At 37.6% G+C, this 22,242-nt stretch overlaps 1 pseudogene and 3 gene segments (V, D, J or C); 1 reads left to right on the forward strand and 3 right to left on the reverse strand.

The window, feature by feature from the left end:
- Positions 1–391: 391 nt before the first annotated feature.
- LOC146365851 (Ig kappa-b4 chain C region-like) lies at positions 392–3,557 on the reverse strand. The segment is given in 2 exon segments: positions 392–1,679; positions 2,844–3,557. Coding segments are annotated over 2 exon segments (438 nt in total).
- Positions 3,558–14,476: 10,919 nt separating this feature from the next.
- Positions 14,477–15,854, reverse strand: LOC146365852 (immunoglobulin lambda constant 1-like). The segment is given in 2 exon segments: positions 14,477–14,987; positions 15,629–15,854. Coding segments are annotated over 2 exon segments (459 nt in total).
- A 481-nt stretch (positions 15,855–16,335) lies between these two features.
- Positions 16,336–16,814, forward strand: LOC146365853 (putative non-functional immunoglobulin kappa variable 6D-41 pseudogene; annotated as a pseudogene).
- A 3,813-nt stretch (positions 16,815–20,627) lies between these two features.
- LOC146365854 (Ig kappa-b4 chain C region-like) lies at positions 20,628–22,100 on the reverse strand (the record flags this gene model as incomplete). The annotated part of the segment is given in 2 exon segments: positions 20,628–21,331; positions 21,968–22,100. Coding segments are annotated over 2 exon segments (456 nt in total), but the record flags the coding sequence as incomplete, so codon positions are not given.
- Positions 22,101–22,242: the final 142 nt, after the last annotated feature.

The raw sequence follows: 22,242 nt of genomic DNA on the forward strand, positions 1-22,242 counted from the left end.
TGCTGAGATATATCAGTCTCTAAGTTAATGTTGTCAGCACTCTCACACAAAAGCTTTGGTTTCTTCGACAGACTTTAAACCTATTATTGCTCATGCTCTCCACACTGTGAGCTCTTGTCCTGGACTTCAGAAAGCCCCTCCACTGTGCACACTGGCTCTTGCTGAGATTCTGGGGGATGATGAGTAAACTGACCCAGGACTATGACAGAATCAAAGTTGCATGATAACCTGATTACCTGAGTTTTAAGTTTAGACTTGAAGGAATTAGGTTGTGCATTGCCCTCTTCTTTTTTAAAAACACACCAAAAATGTCAGTATTTTTATATTTTATACATTTCTAATGTCAGTCCTCCAAGAAGAGGAGTTTAGAAGGTGTAAAATATCTGTAATTGTCTGTCCTTCTGGTATACAACAAAATAAATGCCAGCATTTCTGAGCCAAATAGAGATGTTTGGATGTGGATATATCAGAGACACAATGGGACCCTGTTGGGACAGTTAAACTGTAAACAAGTAAAAAGTTTGCCGACCTTCGGTGCAAAAACAGTAAGCCGTAGGAAGATTCAAAGTTCAGATTGTTGTTTATGTGTATATAAGACAGTACAAAACCCAAGGCAGGAAAAGTTGTGGTTATCACAACAATCACGATTGGCTATCATTAGTATCAAACTATTGGCCTAGGGAAATTCATGTAGTTGGTTAAATTATACTGAATGTATATATCTTTATTTTCTTCTTGGCTGGGAACCATGTTGGCTTTTCTGAATTGGAGATGATAGTTTTAAAAAAACAAAAATGTCTTTCAGTCTTTCACTGAAGGCTGTAGGTCCAGAGTGTCGATGAAGAGACTGTGATGAGAATGTCCATTAAACACAACACAAAAAGAGTCATCAAGCAGAAGCACAAAGAATAATAAAAAGTGAAACTCATGGTTTTTACATGAAGGATTAACTTACATTTATCTCATAAGAATTATTGTGCAAGAAATATATATTGCAATGACAACCTTGTACAATAACCTGTAATTTTCTTGCATACTTAAGCCAAAATTAGCTTGCTATTTTTTAATAACAATGTTATTACTGCAGATTCTGAAAATGATATTTTGAATAGTATTATGAATATGAAACAAAAAACAAAAATGATTTTTCATGAGCTGTGATTTTATTTTGTGATGAAGACTTTTTTTTTCTTTACAGCATGATTTTAAAGCACAATATGGAAAAGATTAGCTGATGAAATCTGCATGCACATCAACAAGAGTCAAACATCTGCAGAAATATCACAACAGAGGAAACATGTAGCTTCATCAAATTATAAAACACATCATTTGCAGACAGGAAGTGTTGCTGAAGCTCTACTCTGAGCACTGGTCAGTGTTCAAGGTTTGAGTGACGGGGCTCTGTCCACTCAGACTGGCCTCACAGCTCACTGAGCCCGCCTTTCTCCACTGGTCTACAGAGAGGCTCAGGGTGCTGCTCCAGCTGTAGTGGCCATTTGTTTCCAGGACCTCCAGGCTGTTTGACGCACCTGAGGACATCCTGGTACCCCCCATCTTCCAGTCCAGTGTCCAGTTTGAGGGGAAGCCCCCGGTGGCCAGACACACCACAGTGGCACTACTCTGCTTCTCCTCCTCTTTGGAGGGAGGGAGGATGGTCAAGGTGGGCTGCACCACACCCACTGGAGGAGAGAAATGGGAAGTAGAGAGGGGAAAGGAGTTTACAAAAAAGTTACAATTAAAGCAGGTAAAAACAAGTAGATGAAGCTAAAATAGTAAAAGTAAAATCTTTAAATTATTTTCATACAGTTTCATTACAGTTAACAACTCATCCCTGTCTTATCCCAGAAATGTTATTCTGTTCATCTGGATGTAGCATTTTCAGTGTGAGAAGCGTTTCATCATTCATTCATCCAAATGATTTCTTCAGTTTATTGCAGGTTTCCCCAATCTTAGAAACAGTACATTTGCTTAAAGCATCTTACAATACTGTTATTGCAATTATTCCCCGACTTTCTGCAAATGATTCTCATGGCACTGATCAATGGCAATGACAAGTTGTATATTAATGTTTGTGAAACTGACCTCATGGCCAATTGTTAGTCAGTGTCGCTGGTCATTATGAAAATGGATTCGTGACAAAATATTTCCCCCACTGTAAACTCTACATCCAGATGAACAGAATTAACTTTCTTGGATTTCCCTACCTAGATAATTGAGCATGCATCAAGACAACCCTGTGACAATTTCTTTAAGTTAAAGTGACAGAATTAAGACACTTGGGTGACTATGGTAAAAACATTGCCATCTGTTTCTTTCACTTCCTTTAAACTACTTTTGAAATAAATGAACCATAAACACAAAGATGATCTGCATTTACTGATGAATTCAGTTTATATTTTTAGAAGTCTATAAATACACTTTTCAAGTAACAGTTACTTTCAAAATTTAAAAAAAAGATGTTGCGTTAAATATTATGCTTTGGTGTTACAGTTTGAAAGAGTTGTAATTCCTATGAACATTTTCATAAGAAAATGCTAAAACAAAATTAGGTCATATTAAAGAGAAATGTAAAAATATAGACAATATATACATCTATCCATTCGTTCTCTTTCTCTTATCCAGAATATGAAAAGAAAGAGAATCTAAATACATTTTCAGTAAATTAAAATACTGGTAGCAATGAATGAGCGTTGAGCTCAGTCAAGTTCAGAAATCAACTTTGTTTTATAAATCATAAAAATGATCAACAACAATCACTGAACTTATCATATGTCTCTTCAGCATTTTATGAAACACGTTTTAAATGGTTCTATCTGTGCAAAGTAAAAATTTATAGTACTTACAGTCAACGATTAGTTTGGTCCCTCCGCCAAAAGTGCGCCACAGTGATACAAACTCATTAAGTGGCTGTACAAAAACCTCCTGAACATGAAACTCATTGCTCAAAATCACTTTCATGTTCAGAATCACTCAATACTTTCTTATAAATGACCAAAATGCATACCTTATGTTATATTAAAGTTTTTAATGACATGGTTTAGAAATTATTTTTTTAATTTTTTATGTATTTACCAATTTTTTTAGTTCTACATTTCTACAGCAGAAAATGACTGAACTGCAATTGAAAAGTGTCATATTCTCACTTCTAAGTAAATTGAAACACAAACAATTGTTTAAATAAAATTAACATCATGCCATAAAATCCTATTAATCTTCAATATGTCCTGTAAGCAACTTAAATCCAGGGGAAAAAATTTATAAAATACAGAATGGAACAAAACTTTACCTGCTCTTCTTTTGCTCTAATCTTTTGCTATAATCCATTATCATCATATTTAGTGTAAATCTATGAAGAGTTTCTTCTCATTATTTGTAACTTGTCTTCTGTGTGCTGAGACTAGAAAAAATAGTTTCTATAGAGGGGAGGGTTTGCATCTTCAGCTGATCCTCCAGAGAACTGAGAAGGTTTATAGTCCTGTGAGTTCAACGCTGCAGGACTCACATCTGTCAGTCAACACAGCAGAAAGCACAACCACCATGACTCTCATCACCATCCTCATCTGGACGCTGGCCTGTGTCAGAAGTCAGGATTATTTAGAAGTCAGCCAAAACCTAATATAACTCAATGTTTTTGCTATTTCAATGACTACTGATATATCTGAGGGAACATTTGAGTTATTAGTATTTGTATGTACAAGACTAGTGTTGGGCAAGTTACTTTGAAAAAGTTATTAATTTTGGTACTAATTACTTCTTCAAAAAAGTAACTGAGTTAGTAACTGAGTTACAAGATTCTAAAAGTAATTAATTACTAGGAAAAGTAACTATTATGTTACTTATAAAAAAATGTTTAACCCTCTGGGTTCCAGGGTATAACTGGCCGTTTTTGACTACTTTTAATTTTACCTCTACATTTCACCTCTAAAAACTATTTACTTTGCCTTGTTTGGTATCATTCTTTTCAGCACAACCTCACGTGTCTGAATTTACAGTTATGTTTTCATTTTGACGTACTGTATTAGCACAACTAATCTAAAATCAGACAAAAAACATAAACTCTGAGTAGAAAAGTTATATTTTTTACTGTAACAACCACAAACACACTAAATGTCACAAATCTCTCACATCTCAAAACTCGCTCACTCTGTCTCTTTTTTCTGCTCTCTTTCTTTCACTCCCTCTCTATCTCACCGCCACTCCTAAAATTTCCCCCTCTTCCTAAACAAGCAAATGTCATGTTGCCATATCATTTTTTGATTGGTCGACATTGTACATTTTTTCCACCAACATGAAAGTGGTGGTTTTTGTTTTGTTTTGTTTTTTTTTTTAATTTTTTGGTCATAAGCAGAGAGTGCTTGCTAGCGCTGCCCTTGGAGATTAAATTTAGGAAAAAACACCGCGAATATATTGTTATCGTGACACTGGTTTTACAGGGCACTGGTATATAGTACCTTGTTGCTTTGTCATCTTGAAGTGGTCATGTGATTGGTTTAGTAGTACTACTTTATTCTTCCTCAGTAAAACAGCAGCACTCATGTGATTGTTTTGCCCACCTAGCTCCAATTGACGATTATCTCAGCTGGTATCTCCAGAAACCTGGACAGCCTCCCAAACTGCTTTTTCAAAATCAGCAGCCGTGAATCTGATACTCTGAGTCATTTCAGCAGCAGTGGATTTGAGCCTTCAGGCTGATGATGCAGGAGATTACTGCTGTATGGAGTGTATGACAACCCTTTATCATGCGCATATTGATAGAGAGCCATACAAAAACCTCCCTTAGTTACTGTCAGTGCTGCAGCTGTGACATGGATGCCTGGTTCACTGAGTCTTCTTGAATCTTTTCTCTCCCCTTTCCTTTTGCTATTTCTCCAGTTTCTTCTCTCATCTTTTGCCAATGTTTTGCTTTACCCTGTGTCTGGTCTAATATCCACAAGACAATGATATGATTAAACAATACAAAGTAAATAAGTAAAACAAAAACATTAACAAGATGAGCCTACGGCGAGTCTATGGTGGCCCACTTGGGGCAGCAAATATGATTAGCACAACAAAGCATTCAGACCATAATTCTGCTGGACAGGTTAAAAAAATTCATGTGTAAATTTATTGGCTTCTTTGTACATGTGGCTGCTGAGTTCTGCAGACACAGGCTATTGAAATTATGCACAAACGCTTGAGTGAAATTGCGTGAGCAATTTTTAAGGAATGGCCTACCAAAATTACTACCATAGTGCATTAATGATTCAGTCAGAAGGTTAAAAAGAAAGCGAAAAAAGAACTGCATGCCTCGCTTGCCTCGGAGTTCATGATTCAACAATAAGAAGGAGACTGGCATCCATGGGAGAGTTCCTAGGCAAAAGGCCGCCAAAAAGAATTCAACAGCTCATCTTTACCAAAAAAACACTTTTATGATACCCTTTTAAAACTGTTGGGAAAATATTCTGTTGACTGATGAGACAATAGTTGAACTTCTGCTCTCTGTTAAAAAAGTTCTAACCTCTGATCCTATAAGTCTTACTCAGTAGGTAGTGCAGAGGTCAGCCGGAGCCGATATGGATGAGGGGATTCGCCCCAGTGTCTTTCCTGTTTTCTCTAATATGAAGAAACCTGCTTTGAAGGTCAAATCTTAACACCATCGTCACACCTGTTATGGCAGCTCCCCTCTACATCGTGGCAATTCTTGTTTTTAGGAGCCTGGACAGCAGGCTCCAAGGAAGGATTTTTTTAATAAGGCTAGGGAAACCTGCAAGAGCAATTTTCACTAATAAGGAATAAAGCTCAGACATTTATCTTTACTGTTTCATTAAAGGTTAAAAAGCAAATGTCATAAACTTAGACTTTAACTGCAGGAAATTTTATTACGGCGATTTAGCAGGAGAAAAGTAAAATCAAAATCATGTCTTAATCATCACAAAACAATAATCGCTTAAACAATTAAACAGTAACTTAAATTGCACTTATCTAACTAATCTACTCTGAACTAATGGTCAGTTTGTTCTTATCTTTGGTGAAGAGAGGTTGGAGGAATGATGAGCACAAATGAGTTGATGATAATCACCCAGCAGGAAAGCAGCTAGGCATCCGGTGGAAATGTGATGTACATCAAGATTATTCTGAGCCGGTCAGCAGGCAGGCCAGTGTGACTGGGCCTCCAAAGAGCTTCTCAGAGGAGGGTTGAAGCAGAGAGACTGAGGGTCTGACCATGGGGCCAGCTGGAGGGAAGATCACAGACACAAAAGATGTAGATGGTTTCAGTCATTATGCAAATATACTGTTTATAAGATTGGGGAAACCTGCTGAGATGGAAGAAGTCACTTGGATGAGTGACGAAACGTTTCTCCTACTGAAAACGCTACGTCCAGATGAACAGAATCAACCTTTGGAGAAGATGTAGATTAACTTCTACTGTAGGACAGATAGCTGACACGACATAGTTATGATACATGACAGAGATTAACAGGCCTGTGGATTAACTGTATGATGATATTTTGATAAAACAGAGCACAGAAACTGAGAAATCGGTGGATATTAGGCTTTAACAAAGAATAAATAATTAGTGAATGTGCTGCTGTATTTGTTTTCTTGATGATAAAATTGAAATGTGTACAGGAAATGTTAAAGTTTGTCATCTGTTTGTTTCACTTCCTTTTCATCACATCAGACTAACGAACTGTAAACTCAACCGTTAAAGTGCATCTGTATGAAAACTAATTCATTTAGTCAACAGCATAAAATGTTATATCCAACACGGTGTCAAACATTTCAGTGAAACTGGATTAACTCAAAAAATTATTTAAATTTTCAGTACTATATAACCATTCAGTCATGATACTGTATTATATATTCACACTTTCTAATACCAAGTTTTCAATAACAGCTACTACTAAACCCAATCATATATACATCATGTAAAACACCCAGAATAAAATTCCTTCTCACATTGTTTTGTTGTGTGTTGAGAGCAGAGAAATCATTTCCATAGAGAGGAGGCTTTGCATCATCAGCTGATCCTCCAGAGAACTGAGAAGGTTTATAGTCCTGTGACTTCAACACTGCAGGACTCACATCTGTCAGTCAACACAGCAGAAAGCACAACCACCATGACTCTCATCACCATCCTCATCTGGACGCTGACCTGCTGCTGTTTTACAGGTTCATTCACTCAGCAACATTTCAACCATGATGTGCTGCTTTTTCTCTCATTGATTTCTGCTGATAAATGAATGATTTGTTTTTGTCTGCAGGATGCAGCGGTCAGGTGACTGTGACTCAACCTCCAGTAGAGACATTTACTCCTGGAAACACTGTGACTCTGACCTGTAGGACCAACCAAGCTGTTTACAGATTTGATGATGGTGATGATGCTATGTACTGGTATCAACAGAAATCTGGAGAGGCTCCAAAGCTCCTAATAAAATGGGCAAAAACGCTTGAGTCAGGAACACCATCTCGATTTAGTGGCAGTGGAAGCAGCTCTGACTTCTCTATGACCATCAGTGGAGTTCAGGCTGAAGATGCAGCAGTTTACTACTGTCAGAGTTTACATGAAATAAACAGTGCTCCTGTGTTCACACAGTGATTTGTAGTCGTACAAAAACCTCCCTCAGTCAGACTGCAGAGACACTGAGCTGTTACAGCAGGAACTGACTGCAGCTGCTGAAGAGGAAGAAACTCTGACACAGACCACTGAACACAGTAACTTCACCAAGCACTAAATACTCATCTACACTTCTTTGGGGGAATTTTGAAATAAGGATTTATTTTTAAACATCTGGTTCCACCGATTCACATTATTCTTGTTTCTTTTTTACATTCCCCTAATAGTCACATTGCATTAAGACTTTGTTGTTTGTTTGTTTATATTTTTTAAGCTTTATATTTTCAATATCGTCCCATGAAAATCATTAAAGCTTGATCGAAGCTTTAACTTGTTGTTGTCTGCACTTTTTAGCAGTGTTCTCTCTCACACAAAGTTTTCTTCAAAAATCATATTGATCATATTGTTCGTTTTACTTTTCCCACTGTGAGTTCATGCCCAGCTTCTCTGATCTTTGCATTACCACAGATCTACTTTCAACCAATTCTCTTGGCTTTGCGTCGGAGTGCTGCTGTATCAGTAGTTCTGTCAGTACAAAACCTAAAGTACCAAAAGGACAACCTGTGGTCATCGCAATAAGATTATGTTGACTATCGTGGGTGTCAGTCTGTCATATGTAAGGAATCATGATCTCATCATCAGATCATGATGAGATTGGACTTAATAACCTTTCCTGCACTGGACATCAGGTTCCTTCTTTGGTTTTTTTGGGTTACATCAGGTGGATAAAACATGTGCATGTGACAAAAAGAAAAAAGACGTTTAATAGATCATAACAAGTTTAGGTAGTATGTTTTGCCAGCACACCAAAGCCATGTTCCTGTTTTTTTTTCTAAAAAACTGATTTTCAGCAGATGAAAACACTGTAATGTCACTTTTTTCTTTTCCATATATATATATTTTTTTTCATTTACTGTGACTGCATTTGCAGCCATCACACACACAGGCAGACATTATTTACTTGCTATGCAAAAGGACTGTAAGAAGTTCTGTATTCTGTATACACTGATCAGGCATATCATTATAACCAATGACAGGGGAAGTGATTGACTGATTCATTGATATACCTTTATTAGTCCCACAAGGGGAAATTTCACAAGGCTGCCGAACTATTGCACGCAATGGCGGCGCCATCTTACCCTCCGACCATACATACATTACACAAACATCACATGGGGAAGATAAGGAGAAAAAAACAACTCCCCCCAGACTGAGCTCCAACAGGGAGATCAGTTTGAGAACAGAAAAAAACACCTCTGCACATAGCACATGAAAAAACTCTTAATACACCAAAGAAACACATGGCAAGCAACAGTGGTGGGTAAAGGGTGAGAGACATCCAAATTAGACAGTACATCCGGGCCTGCGTGCGCTGGTCTCCTTGATCCACCGTCAGCATCGGAAGGGAATAAGCGTCGAAGGCGTTTGGAAAGGGAGCGGGGATGAGTGTGTGCATATCAGTGTATATGTATGTGTGTGCGTGTCCAGAGTTCAGCTGAGACAGTGTCCTTCGCCCTGGTAGGCTAAGTAAACAGTCTTCCAGCCAACCCAGGTGGCCTTGCATGGAATGGGAAGAAAGAGACTAAAAACAGTCGTTAGCAGCGTGTTGTTGTTCAGCTCCAGCCTTGAGACCGCAGCTGGCGCCAAAGGGGTATCCGCATAAGTGATGGTGGTTTTTACTTTAGTGCGAACAGCTCATATTAATTTCAAAGCAGTTCTACAGTCCAACACCGGTCTCTCAATCTCCCGTTGGAGAGCCGCGAGTGAATAACACTGATTATTTCTCCTTATCTTATCTCACAGTTTGTTGTGTGTGTGGCTGCATAGTCACAGACCAGTCAGTGTGCCCACCACTAAAAGCGCCAACAATGGGCATCCGAATGTTGTCTGATTAATCACATGTTCTTTTAAATAACATGTGTGCATTGCTTAACTGGAGAACACAAGGCACCAGGATGCACTATAGGAGGAAGTGTGATCTTTTTGGGAAACCTTGGGTCCTGCCATCCATGTGGATTCTACTTTGGCACTTACCTCCTACCGAAGCATTGTTGCAGACTTTTCGTAGAAATGATATTCCCTATTCGCTGTGGCCTCTTTCAGCAGGATAATGTGTTCTCCTGCCAGTCAAAAGTGGTTCAGAAATGGTTTGAGGAGCACAACAATGAGTTTGCAGTGTTGACTTTGTCTCCAAATCCCACAGATTTCAATCCCATCGAAACATGTGTGAGATGTGCTGCACAAACAATTCTGATCCATGGATGCCCAACCTTACAGGAATTGAATGATACAGCAGGACACTTTCAGAGATCTAATGGAGTCCATGTCTCTGTTCAGGGCTGTTTTAGCAGCAAAAATGAGACCAACAAATAGCAGATAGGTTTTTTGGCTGATTGATGTAGTCCTGCTGAAGACAATTCCAGGTCTGTATTAAAGGGCAGGAAGAATAAGTCTGAGTTACAGCAGGATGATTATGTTAGTTTAAATGAATCAACACCTCCAAGAATCCTCGAAGGCGGAGGTGTGCCAGCAATTTCTCACACCAGCTTATTAACCAACCACAGACCAAGACAGATTTTTAATTCATTTCAAAGCCATGTTCACCTGGGCTGGAAAACCCCCAAAAAGCATTCTTATTTGTTCACATCTATATTTATCTGATTTAGTGCTCAGCTCAGATAAAATAATTATTGTGGGTGATTTTAACATCCATGTAGAAGCTAAAAATGACAAACTCAACAAGGCATTTAATCTGTCATTAGACTCAAGTGGCTTCTCTCAAAATGTAAAAGAACCCACCCACCACTTTAATCACACTCTAGATCTTGTTTTAACATGTGGCATAGAAACTGAACATTTAACAGTGTTTCCTGAAAACCTTATCTTGTCTAATCCTGTTCTAAGTACAATAATTGATTACACAGCAGTGGAGAGTAGACTTCATCACAGTAGATGTCTTTCTGAAAGTGCTGTAACTAAATTTAAGAATATAATTCACTCACTGTTATCATCTTCAATGCCCTGTACCAACACAGAGCAGAGCAGCTATCTGAACGCTGCTCCAACAGAGGTCGATCATCTTGCTAATAATTTTGCCTCCTCACTAAGTATGACTCTGGTTACTGTAGCTCATGTGAAAAAGAGATCCTCAAATCAAAAGTACTTGACTCTGTGGTATAACTCTCAAACACGCACCTTAAAGCAGATAACTTATAAGCTGGAGACAAAATGGCATATAACAAAGTTAGAAGATCATCATTTAGCTTTAGTTTTCTGCATTATAAGAAAGCCCTCTGTAAAGCTAGAACATCTTTCTATTCATCACTGATGAAAGAAAATAAGAACAACCCCAGGTTTCTCTTCAGCACTGTAGCCATGCTGACAAAAAGTCAGAGCTCTTTTGACTCAACCGTTCCTTTAATGTTAACTAGAAATGACTTCATGAACTTCTTCACAAATAAAATTTGAACCATTAGAGAGAAAAATACTCATAATCGTCTCACAGATGTAACATTATCTACAGCTACTTTCAGTGCCATTGATATTCATTTAGAGTCATTTTCTCCAGTTGGTCTTTCTGAGTTAACTTCAGTACCTGCTTCCTCAAACCATCAACATGTCTTTTAGACCCCATTCCTACAAGACTGCGCAAAGAAGTCCTGCCATTAATTAATGCTTCAATCTTAAACATGATCAACCTGTCTCTAGTAATCGGCTATGTACCACAGGCCTTCAAGCTGGCAGTAGTTAAACAGTTACTTAAAAAGCCTTCTCTTGACCCAGCAGTCTTAGCTAATTAGTCTTAGCTTTCTTTCATGTCAAAAATTCTTGAAAGAGTAGTTGTCAAACAGCTAACAGATCATCTGCAGAAGAATGGCTTATTTGAAGAGTTTCAGTCATGTTTCAGAGCTCATCACAGCACAGAAACAGAATCTTCTTATGGCCTCCGTGTTGGGGAGTAATGGAATACATGTACCGGCGACGAAGAACAGAGGTAACCACGCACTAAATATACACACAAGGTAACAAGAAAATGGCACACAGGAGGGAGACACAGCTGAACCTAATTAGACAAGACAACAGTTAAGCAAAACCCAAAACACTGAACACTGGACATGGGTGTTTTAAAAGATGTAAAAGAGGAAATACAAGACAGAAAGCCACAATTCCCAGAATAAAAAAACAGAAAACACTGGGTCGCAGTGTAACGGCTGAAGCTCTACTCTGAGCAGTGGTCAGGGTCAAGTGATGTTACCAGTAACTCTGCTTATAATGTTTGGCTTTCTGAGTCAGGGTGAGAGTTTTTTTTTATTTGTTTGTTTTTAATTCTGTTTGTGCTGTTCATGTTTCTCTGATTTAACCTGATACATTTTCTGTTGTTTTTTCCTCAAGATTTACATCATTTTAGTTCTCATTTCAAAGTCATTTGCCAACAGTTTTCTAACTCTGTTAAGCCAAGCCTGTCAGGGACTGTGACCATTATTGCCACAGGGAGTTGCTGGACTTAGTACCTTTAGAAACCTGGACAGCCTCCCAAACTCAGGAACTCCATCTTGACTCCAAGGCAGTAGATCTGGTTCTCAGTACACTTTATCCATCAGTGATCTTCAGGCAGTAGATGCTGGAGATTATTACTGTCTGGGTTACCATGGTAGTGAAGTGTTTACACAATGATTCATGGCTGCATAAAAAATTGCTTCACTTTGGCTGAAGGCTGCAGGTGTAGAGTTTTCAACTGCAATGAGAATAACTAGTCCACTTAAACACAACACAAGTGTACCCCCCCACCCCCCCACCCCACCCCAACCTACAGACTTCATTTCAGCAACAGTGAAAGCTTTAAAAAGCTAAACGAGATAATAAGTGAACAATCAGCAATTTCTCATCAGCTCAAAAGTATTTTTCATTAAGGCCATTGCAACTTAAGTTTAATAAATAACCACTGATGAACACTGATCCTGCTGTTTCTTAGAAAAATTACAAACATCCCTGATCTTTTGATACTGCAAAAATTGAAAAAGTGTGAAGCTCTATAAGTATTTCTATTGATTCTGATCCTGTAATGAACTGCTGAGATGATGGTCACTGATAACAGTGCTGACAGATTATTTCACTTTGCATCTAGCAATCCCCCCAACCCGCCACTCTCTCTCTCTCTTTCTCTCGCTCTCTCTCTCTCTCTCTCTCTCACACACACACACGCACACACACAAACAGGTATTTGTTTGTAGGTTCTGTTTTGAATGCTTGCTGCGCTTCACTGATCCTAAACCAGTTTAAGAAGAACCAGCGGGAAACATCTGTGCAGAGTCTCTGACAGTGAGATTTTTCATAATGATGATGATGTTGCTGACTTCACTGCTGATCACAATTGTGCTCAGACTTCAAGGTGATGAGTGATGTAGTTCTGTTATATTCTCTGTTATGTTGTAATTTACATCACACTGTCATTTTAACAAAGTAACATATTTTAATTTCCAGGATCAGATGCCAGTTCATCTGTGACTCAGTCTCCTGTGTTTAAAGCTGCTGCTTTGGGGCAAACGGTCTCTCTGAGCTGTACAGCCAGTCAAGGAGTTGATGATGATCTCAGCTGGTATCTACAGAAACCTGGACAGCCTCCCAAACTGCTGTTTTACCAAATCAGCAGCCGTGAATCTGATACTCCGAGTCATTTCAGCAGCAGTGGATCTGAGCCTGAGTTCACTCTCACAATCAATGGAGTTCAGGCTGCAGATGCAGGAGATTACTACTGTATGGGAGCATATAGCGGCCCAGAGTTCACACAGTGATACAGAGTCGTACAAAAACCTCCCTCAGTTACTATTTGCAGTGTTGCAGCTGTGAGCTTCTGATACAGACTCTGACATGCATCACTGGTTCACTGAGTCCACTTTCAGAGGTGGAAACTAAAATATGTATTCATTCCTGATCACATTATTAAGAAGATTTTAAATTAAGTAACACTGTTTAGAATTTGCAACATATTATCCTTATTTCACTACATTTTGTATTAATTCTAATTTGCTGTGGATAATAAGGTAATATGAAAATAATTTTGTTCATACAGTACATTTTAAATCACAAAGTTATAAGGCGCTTCACATTTTAAATAAAATCAACTTATAAGAAATACATGTTTATATCACAGCATACATAAATACATATTTAAAACTAATTGGTGACAACAAAGGTCAAAATTAAACAGCCACATGATCAGGATAACGAAAACTAGCAAAAATTGCAGAAAAATGCATTTGGTTAATTTTATTAATTTGATTAGTAAAATTTTAATATTAATTCTACAGTTTGCCAGAAGGCCGCAAAGGGAGGCAAGAGAAGATCTGGTGTTCTTTGATGATACTTTGAGTCAGATTTTTGCAGTATTAATTCCTTGAAAAAAACAAGACTGGATGGGCTTGGAGGCTCAAAATCCAAGTCTTAGTCAAAAAACTTGCACAGAAAATTTATCTAGTCATCAAAACCAAATATTGAACCCAGACCCTGTACACAGTTTTTAACTTAATCATCTACTTTGATTTGAACTTAACAATGATTGCATTCCATGCATGAAAATGTTGTTTTTTGTTGTTTTATCCGTTTCCTACCACAGGGTTGGAATCAGGTGTTAAAGTTGGATTTGGGAGGTGGGAAGTTCAGCTGTAGCAGGGCAGCGACTTTACATTTTGCAACATATAAGACCATATTACATTCGTGATGGAAATTTTCCAACTCTTCACCAGTATAAAGCTGGATTTTGGTTGGTATCTTTATCTTTTGTTTCAAAGGTCAACAGCAATCGCCGACTTTGCACACAAATAAGCTTTTAAAAGCTTCTCCCCAAGAACAAAACAAAAGTGATTTTTCTTAAGCTGTGATTTTATTTTGTGATTTTTACTTTTATTACACCATGGTTTTAAAGTCAACATGGATAATATTAGCTGATAAACTTAGCATGCACATCATTAGAAAGTCAAATGTTTGCAGAAATATCACGACAGCAGAAACATGTAGCTTCATCAAAATATAAAACACATCATATGCAGACAGGAAGTGTTGCTGAAGCTCTACTCTGAGCAGTGGTCAGGGTCCAGGGTTTGAGTGACGGGGCTCTGTCCACTCAGGCTGGCCTCACAGCTCACTGAGCCCGCCTTCTTCCACTGGTCTGCAGAGAGGCTCAGGGTGCTGCTCCAGCTGTAGCGGCCGTCTGTCCCCAAGACTTCCAGGCTGGTTGAAACCCCTGAGGATGTGCTGGTGCCCCCCACCTTCCAGCCCAAATTCCAGTTTGAGGGGAAACCCCCGGTGGCCAAACACACCACAGTGGCACTACTCTGTTTGTCTTCCTCTTTGGAGGGAGGGAGGACTGTGAGCGTGGGCCTCACCACACCCGCTGGAGGAGAAAAGGTTGAAGATAACCGAAAAAAGAGATACAAATGTAAAAACATAGGAATAAATATATTGTCAGTGATTACTGATCAAACCTTTATTATTTCATAATGTGTTACAGTTAATAACTTGACCCTGTGATAATTTTCTTATTTGAAACTGACAAAGCTAAAGCACTCATGAGAATACAGTTAAAACTTCACATCTGTTTCTTTCACTTCCTTTAAACTTCATTTAAAATTGATCAACCATGAACATAAAATTGATCTAAATATACTGAGTTAATTTCTTTTTTCTAATATAAGTCGACAAAACATAATTCAATATTTGTTTTTATTTTATAATTCATGAGTAAAAATACATTTTAAATCAAAGTCAGCTAAAACGTCACTATCACAGATTTTATTATTGTAACCGGATAATATTTAAAGTGAAATGAACCCAAAAAACCATCAAAATTTGTTTTCTGTAAGTTCAGTTCCTTAAAAGACCGAATGAATATTGATTTAAGAAAAGTTTCTTCCAAAATGTTGCCATGGCATTAATAATAATCACTGAATTTAGTCAAAGTTCTGTTTAATAGATTTGATTTAAATGCTTAATAAATACTATGTTTATCAAAAATTACAAATTTCTGCTACTTACAGCCAACGATGAGTTTGGTTCCTCCACCAAAAGTGTTCCACAGTGATACAAACTCATTAAGTGGCCGTACAAAAACCTCCTGCACTCTGAACAAACCTCTAACCACTGAAAATGAACCTTTTTTCAAGTAAAACATCACAGTACACCTGTTTAAATGCAGAAGGTGATTTGACTAAAGTGACTTAAAATTATTTATTGAATTTAAATCATAATTGTCATTACTGTATTTTTAGTATTAAGAACTGAACAACAAAACGGAATTTTCACATTACACATATTAATTTTTTAAAACACACAAAACTCTGTTTAAAACAGCAACCAGAAATGCCTCAAAAAATCATGAATTGTGAAACTATGACAATATACTTAAGAACGCTATACAGGTATATTGTATTTATGATACCAAAATCAAAAATAAGCATACAGACCAGAGTGCCATTTTAATCCAGGTGTTAAAAATACGTAAATATGTTTCCAATATATTTTCCTCTATTACATAAAATCATTATTAGTATTAATCCAAACAATTTTGATTTTGTGCCACAAAGTTTCCTTCAGTGTGTCGAGAGCAGAGAAATGATTTCCATAGAGAGGAGGCTTTGCATCATCAGCTGATCCTCCAGAGAACTGAGAAGGTTTATAGTCCTGTGACTTCAACACTGCAGGACTCACATCTGTCAGTCAACACAGCAGAAAGCACAACCACCATGACTCTCATCACCATCCTCATCTGGACGCTGACCTGCTGCTGTTTTACAGGTTCATTCACTCAGCAACATTTCAAACATGATGTGCTGCTTTTTCTCTCATTGATTTCTGCTGATAAATAAATGATTTATTTTTGTCTGCAGGATGCAGCGGTCAGGTGACTGTGACTCAACCTCCAGTATTGACATTTACTCCTGGATCCACTCTCACTCTGACCTGCAGGACCAACCGAGCTGTTTACAGATGGGGTGATGGTGATGAGGGTATGTACTGGTATCAACAGAAGTCTGGACAGACTCCAAAGCTCCTGATAAGATATGCGAAAAAGCTTCAGTCAGGAACACCATCTCGATTTAGTGGCAGTGGAAGCAGCTCTGACTTCTCTATGACCATCAGTGGAGTTCAGGCTGAAGATGCAGCAGTTTACTACTGTCAGAGTTTCCATGAAATAAACAGTGCTTATGTGTTCACACAGTGATTTGTAGTCGTACAAAAACCTCCCTCAGTCAGACTACAGAGACACTGAGCTGTTACAGCAGGAACTGACTGCAGCTGTTGAAAAGGAAGAAACTGTGACACAGACCACTGAACACAGTAACTTCACCAAGCACTAAATACTCATCTACACTTCTTTGGGGGAATTCTGAAATATTCACTCACTGTTATCATCTTCAATGCCCTGTACCAACACAGAGCAGAGCAGCTATCTGAACGCTGCTCCAACAGAGGTCGATCATCTTGCTAATAATTTTGCCTCCTCACTAAGTATGACTCTGGTTACTGTAGCTCATGTGAAAAAGAGATCCTCAAATCAAAAGTACTTGACTCCATGGTATAACTCTCAAACATGCACCTTAAAGCAGATAACTTATAAGCTGGAGACAAAATGGCTTATAACAAAGTTAGAAGATCATCTTTTAGCTTTAGTTTGCTGCATTATAAGAAAGCCCTCTGTAAAGCTAGAACATCTTTCTATTCATCACTGATGAAAGAAAATAAGAACACCCCAGGTTTCTCTTCAGCACTGTAGCCATGCTGACAAAAAGTCAGAGCTCTTTTGACTCAACCGTTCCTTTAATGTTAACTAGAAATGACTTCATGAACTTCTTCACAAATAAAATTTGAACCATTAGAGAGAAAAATACTCATAATCATCTCACAGATGTAACATTATCTACAGCTACTTTCAGTACCATTGATATTCATTTAGAGTCTTTTTCTGCAATTGGTCTTTCTGAGTTAACTTCAGTACCTGCTTCCTCAAACCATCAACATGACTTTTAGACCCCATTCCTACAAGACTGCGCAAAGAAGTCCTGCCATTAATTAATGCTTCAATCTTAAACATGATCAACCTGTCTCTAGTAATCGGCTATGTACCACAGGCCTTCAAGCTGGCAGTAGTTAAACAGTTACTTAAAAAGCCTTCTCTTGACCCAGCAGTCTTTGCTAATTAGTCTTAGCTTTCTTTCATGTCAAAAATTCTTGAAAGAGTAGTTGTCAAACAGCTAACAGATCATCTGCAGAGGAATAGCTTATTTGAAGAGTTTCAGTCATGTTTCAGAGCTCATCACAGCACAGAAACAGAATCTTCTTATAGCCTCCGTGTTGGGGAGTAATGGAATACATGTATCGGCATCACATATTTAATACAAAATATGATTAAATGTATTTCGTTACAGTCACCATTTAAATAGGTGTCCCTCACCCCAACCGGTCACGGCAGATGGCTACGGTGTTATTTTTGTGCCTCTATTCTGTGCGAACCTAAAGAAAATTTGCAAGATAAAATTTTGCATTTTGAGGAGAAAATTATTTTGAGTGAAGAAAAGTTTAATTTCAGCAAACAAAATTCATTGTTGCTCAGTTGTTGGCATTTGCTCTTGCTCAGATCTCTGCTCTGTGTGCTCACAGACATCTGCAGACCTGCTCTCACACATAATAACAGCCCCTCTGAGCGAGAGGGGCTGTTATTATGTGTGTATATGGATAATAGCAAAACTGAAATACATTTCTTGCACGTAGCAATGAATTTTGTCTGCTCAAATTAAACAAATACACTGACACAGAGATGCACTCACCCCCCTCCCAAAGCCTCCCAATGCCTCCCAACGACTCCCAGTGCTTACTCCAACCCAAAGTAGGCAGGCTAATCCTTCCAGCGCCGGAACACTGGCAGCAAGACCAGACTGCTGTCCACATGGGCTAACTCTTGCCCAGCCCTCCACCCCGTTGCAAGTCATTTATGTTGCAAACAATTTCCCTAGGGACAAATTGATTATTAATCATCAATCAATCAATCAATCAATCAATCAATCAATCAATCAATCAATCAATCAATCAATCAATCAATCAATCAATCAATCAAAACTCCCTCAGCATGTCTGTTATTAAAATAAGTTTACTGATTGAAACAGTTGCACTTTTTTTTATTTACGTACATAAACTAATAAACTATAATGCATTCTAATGATTTACTAATGAAAAAATACTCTATGAACTATACAATGCTGATAGAAACTATAACGTGGAACATATCATTTTCTGTATTTAAAAAATGTATTGTTCTGATAGAAATATGAGGTTTGATGGAGCATTTGTATTTAATAAAGTTTTGTGAAATTTCCACAAAGTTGTTTTTCTTAAGCTGTGATTTTACTTTGTGATTTCAACTTTTTTTACAGCATTGTTTTAAAGCACAACATGGATAATATTCGCTGATAAAATTGCACATCAATAAAGAGTCAAACATTTACAGAATTATTGCAACAAATGAAACATGTAACTTCATCAAACTATAAAACACATCAGATGCCAACAGGAAGTGTTGCTGAAGCTCTACTCTAAGCAGTGGTCAGGGTCAAGTGATGTTTCCTGTAACTCTGATTATAATGTTTGACTTTCTGAGTCAGGGTGAGAGACTTTTTACTTGTTTGTTTTTAATTCAGTTTGTTCTGTTCATGTTTCTCTGATTTCACCTGATACATTTTCTGTTGTTTTTTCCTCAAGATTCAAATCATTTTAGGCCTCATTTCAAAGTCATTTGCCAATAGTTTTCTGACTCTGTAAAGCCAAGTCTGTGACCATTAGTGCCACAAGGAGTTGCTGGACTTAGTTAGTACCTTCAGAAACCTGGACAGCCTCCCAAACTGCTGTTTTTCAAAATCAGCAGACGCCAATCTGATACTCCAAGTCATTTCAGCAGCAGTGGATCTGAGCCTGAGTTCACTCTCACAATCAATGGAGTTCAGGCTGCAGATGCAGGAGATTACTACTGTATGGGAGCATATAGCGGCCCAGAGTTCACACAGTGATACAGAGTCGTACAAAAGCCTCCCTCAGTTACTATTTGCAGTGTTGCAGCTGTGAGCTTCTGATACAGACTCTGACACGCATCACTGGTTCACTGAGTCCACTTTCAGGGGTGGAAACTAAAATATGTATTCATTCCTGATCACATCATTAAGAAGATTTTAAATTAAGTAACACTGTTTAGAATCTGCAACATATTATGCTTATCTCACTACATTTTGTATTACTTCTAATTTGCTGTGGATAATAAGGTAATATGAAAATAATTTTGTTCTTACAGTACATTTTAAATCACAAAGTTATAAGGTGCTTCACATTTTAAATAAAATTAACTTATAAGAAATAAGTTTTGATATCACAGCATACATAAATACATATTTAAAAGTAACTGATGACAACAAAGGTCAAAATGAAATAACCAAATGATCAGGATAACTAAAATGAGCAGAAAATGCAGAAAAATGTATTTGTTACAGCCTCAAACGACTGACTGCAATAACATGTTGTTAGCAGTGGTGCTGCACAAACATCAGCCTGGCCATGAAGGGCTTTAAATTTGATTAAAAAAAATTTAATATTAATTCTACAGTTTGCCAGAAGGCCACAAAGGGAGGCAAGGGAACATGTGTTGTTCTTTGATGATACTTTGAGTCAGATTTTTGCAGTATTAATTCCTTGAAAAAAACAGACTGGATGGGCTTAGAGGTTCAAAATCCAAGTCTTAGTCAAAAAACTTGCACAGAAAATTTATCTAGTCATCAAAACACAATACTGAACCCAGACCCTGTACACAGTTTTTAACTTAAATAAAATTAATCTACTTTGATTTGAACTAAACAATGATTGTGCTTCATGCATGAAAATGTTTTATCAGTTTCCTACCACAGGGTTGGAATTAGGTGTTAAAGTTTTATTTGGGAGGTGGGAAGTTCAGGTGTAGTGGGGCAGCAGAGACTCAGCTACATTTTGCAACATATAAGACAAAGTTCCATTCACCATGATGGCTATTTTCCAACTCCTCACCAGTATAAAGCTGGATTTTGGTTGGTATCTTTATTTTTTGTTTCAAAGGTCAATGACGATCGCTGACTTTGCACACAAGTAAGCTTTTAAAAGCTTCTCCCCAAGAGCAAAACAAAAGTGATTTTTCTTAAACTGTGATTTTATTTTGTGATTTAGACTTTTTTTTTTTTTATTACACCATGGTTTTAAAAAACAACATGGACAATTTTAACTGATATACTTAGCATGCACATCAATAGAAAGTCAAATGTTTGCAGAAATATTGCGACAGCAGAAACATGTAGCTTCATCAAGCTATAAAACACATCCTATGCAGACAGGAAGTGTTGCTGAAGCTCTACTCTGAGCAGTGGTCAGGGTCCAGGGTTTGAGTGACGGGGTTCTGTCCACTCAGACTGGCCTCACAGCTCACTGAGCCCGCCTTCTTCCACTGGTCTGCAGAGAGGCTCAGGGTGCTGCTCCAGCTGTAGCGGCCGTCTGTCCCCAAGACCTCCAGGCTGTTTGAAACCCCTGAGGATGTGCTGGTGCTCCCCACCTTCCAGCCCAAATTCCAGTTTGAGGGGAAGCCCCCGGTGGCCAGACACACCACAGTGGCACTACTCTGTTTGTCTTCGTCTTTGGAGGGAGGGAGGACTGTGAGGGTGGGCCTCACCACACCCGCTGGAGGAGAAAAGGTTGAAGATAACCGAAAAAAGAGATACAAATGTAAAAACATAGGAATAAATATATTGTTAGTGATTACTGATCAAACCTTTATTATTTCATAGTGTGTTACAGTTAATAACTTGACCTTGTGATAATTTTCTTATTTGAAACTGACAAAGCTAAAGCACTCATGAGAATACAGTTAAAACTTCACATCTGTTTCTTTCACTTCCTTTAAACTTAATTTGAAATTGATCAATCATGAACAAAAACTTGATCTAAATATACTGAGAAAAGTATTTTTGATTCTAACAGAACTCCAAAAAACATAATTCAATATTTGTTTTTATTTTAAACTTCATTGGTAAAAATACATTCTAATCAAAGTGAAGTAAAACGTCACTATCACTGCTTTTAATAAGTTAACCAGACAATATTGAAAGAAGCAAAAATAACTAAAAGAACATTACAATTTGTTGTTTTGTGTTATGTAAAAGACTAAATGAATATTAATTTAAGAAAAGTTCATTTCAAAATTGTGACATCAACTTAATAATAATAACTGAATTTGTTCAAAGTTCTGTTTTGTAGGTTAAAAATATGCTTAATAAATACTACATTTTTCAAAAATTACAAATTTCTGCTACTTACAGCCAACGATGAGTTTGGTTCCTCCACCAAAAGTCCACCACAGTGATACAAACTCATTAAGTGGCCGTACAAAAACCTCCTGCACTCTGAACAAACCTCTAACCACTGAAAATGAACCTTTTAATATAAAACATCACAGTACACCTTATTAAATGCAGAAGATGATTTAACTTAAGTGACTTAAAATTATTTAATGCATTTAAATCATAATTATCATAATTGTATCTTTAGTATAAAGAATTGAAAGACAAAACTTAATTTTCACATAAACCTAA

The sequence above is a fragment of the Perissodus microlepis genome, chromosome 19 (genome assembly GCF_051167445.1).
Source record: "Perissodus microlepis isolate ML-2025 ecotype Zambia chromosome 19, ASM5116744v1, whole genome shotgun sequence".
In the NCBI taxonomy this organism is placed as follows: Eukaryota; Metazoa; Chordata; class Actinopteri; order Cichliformes; family Cichlidae; genus Perissodus; species Perissodus microlepis.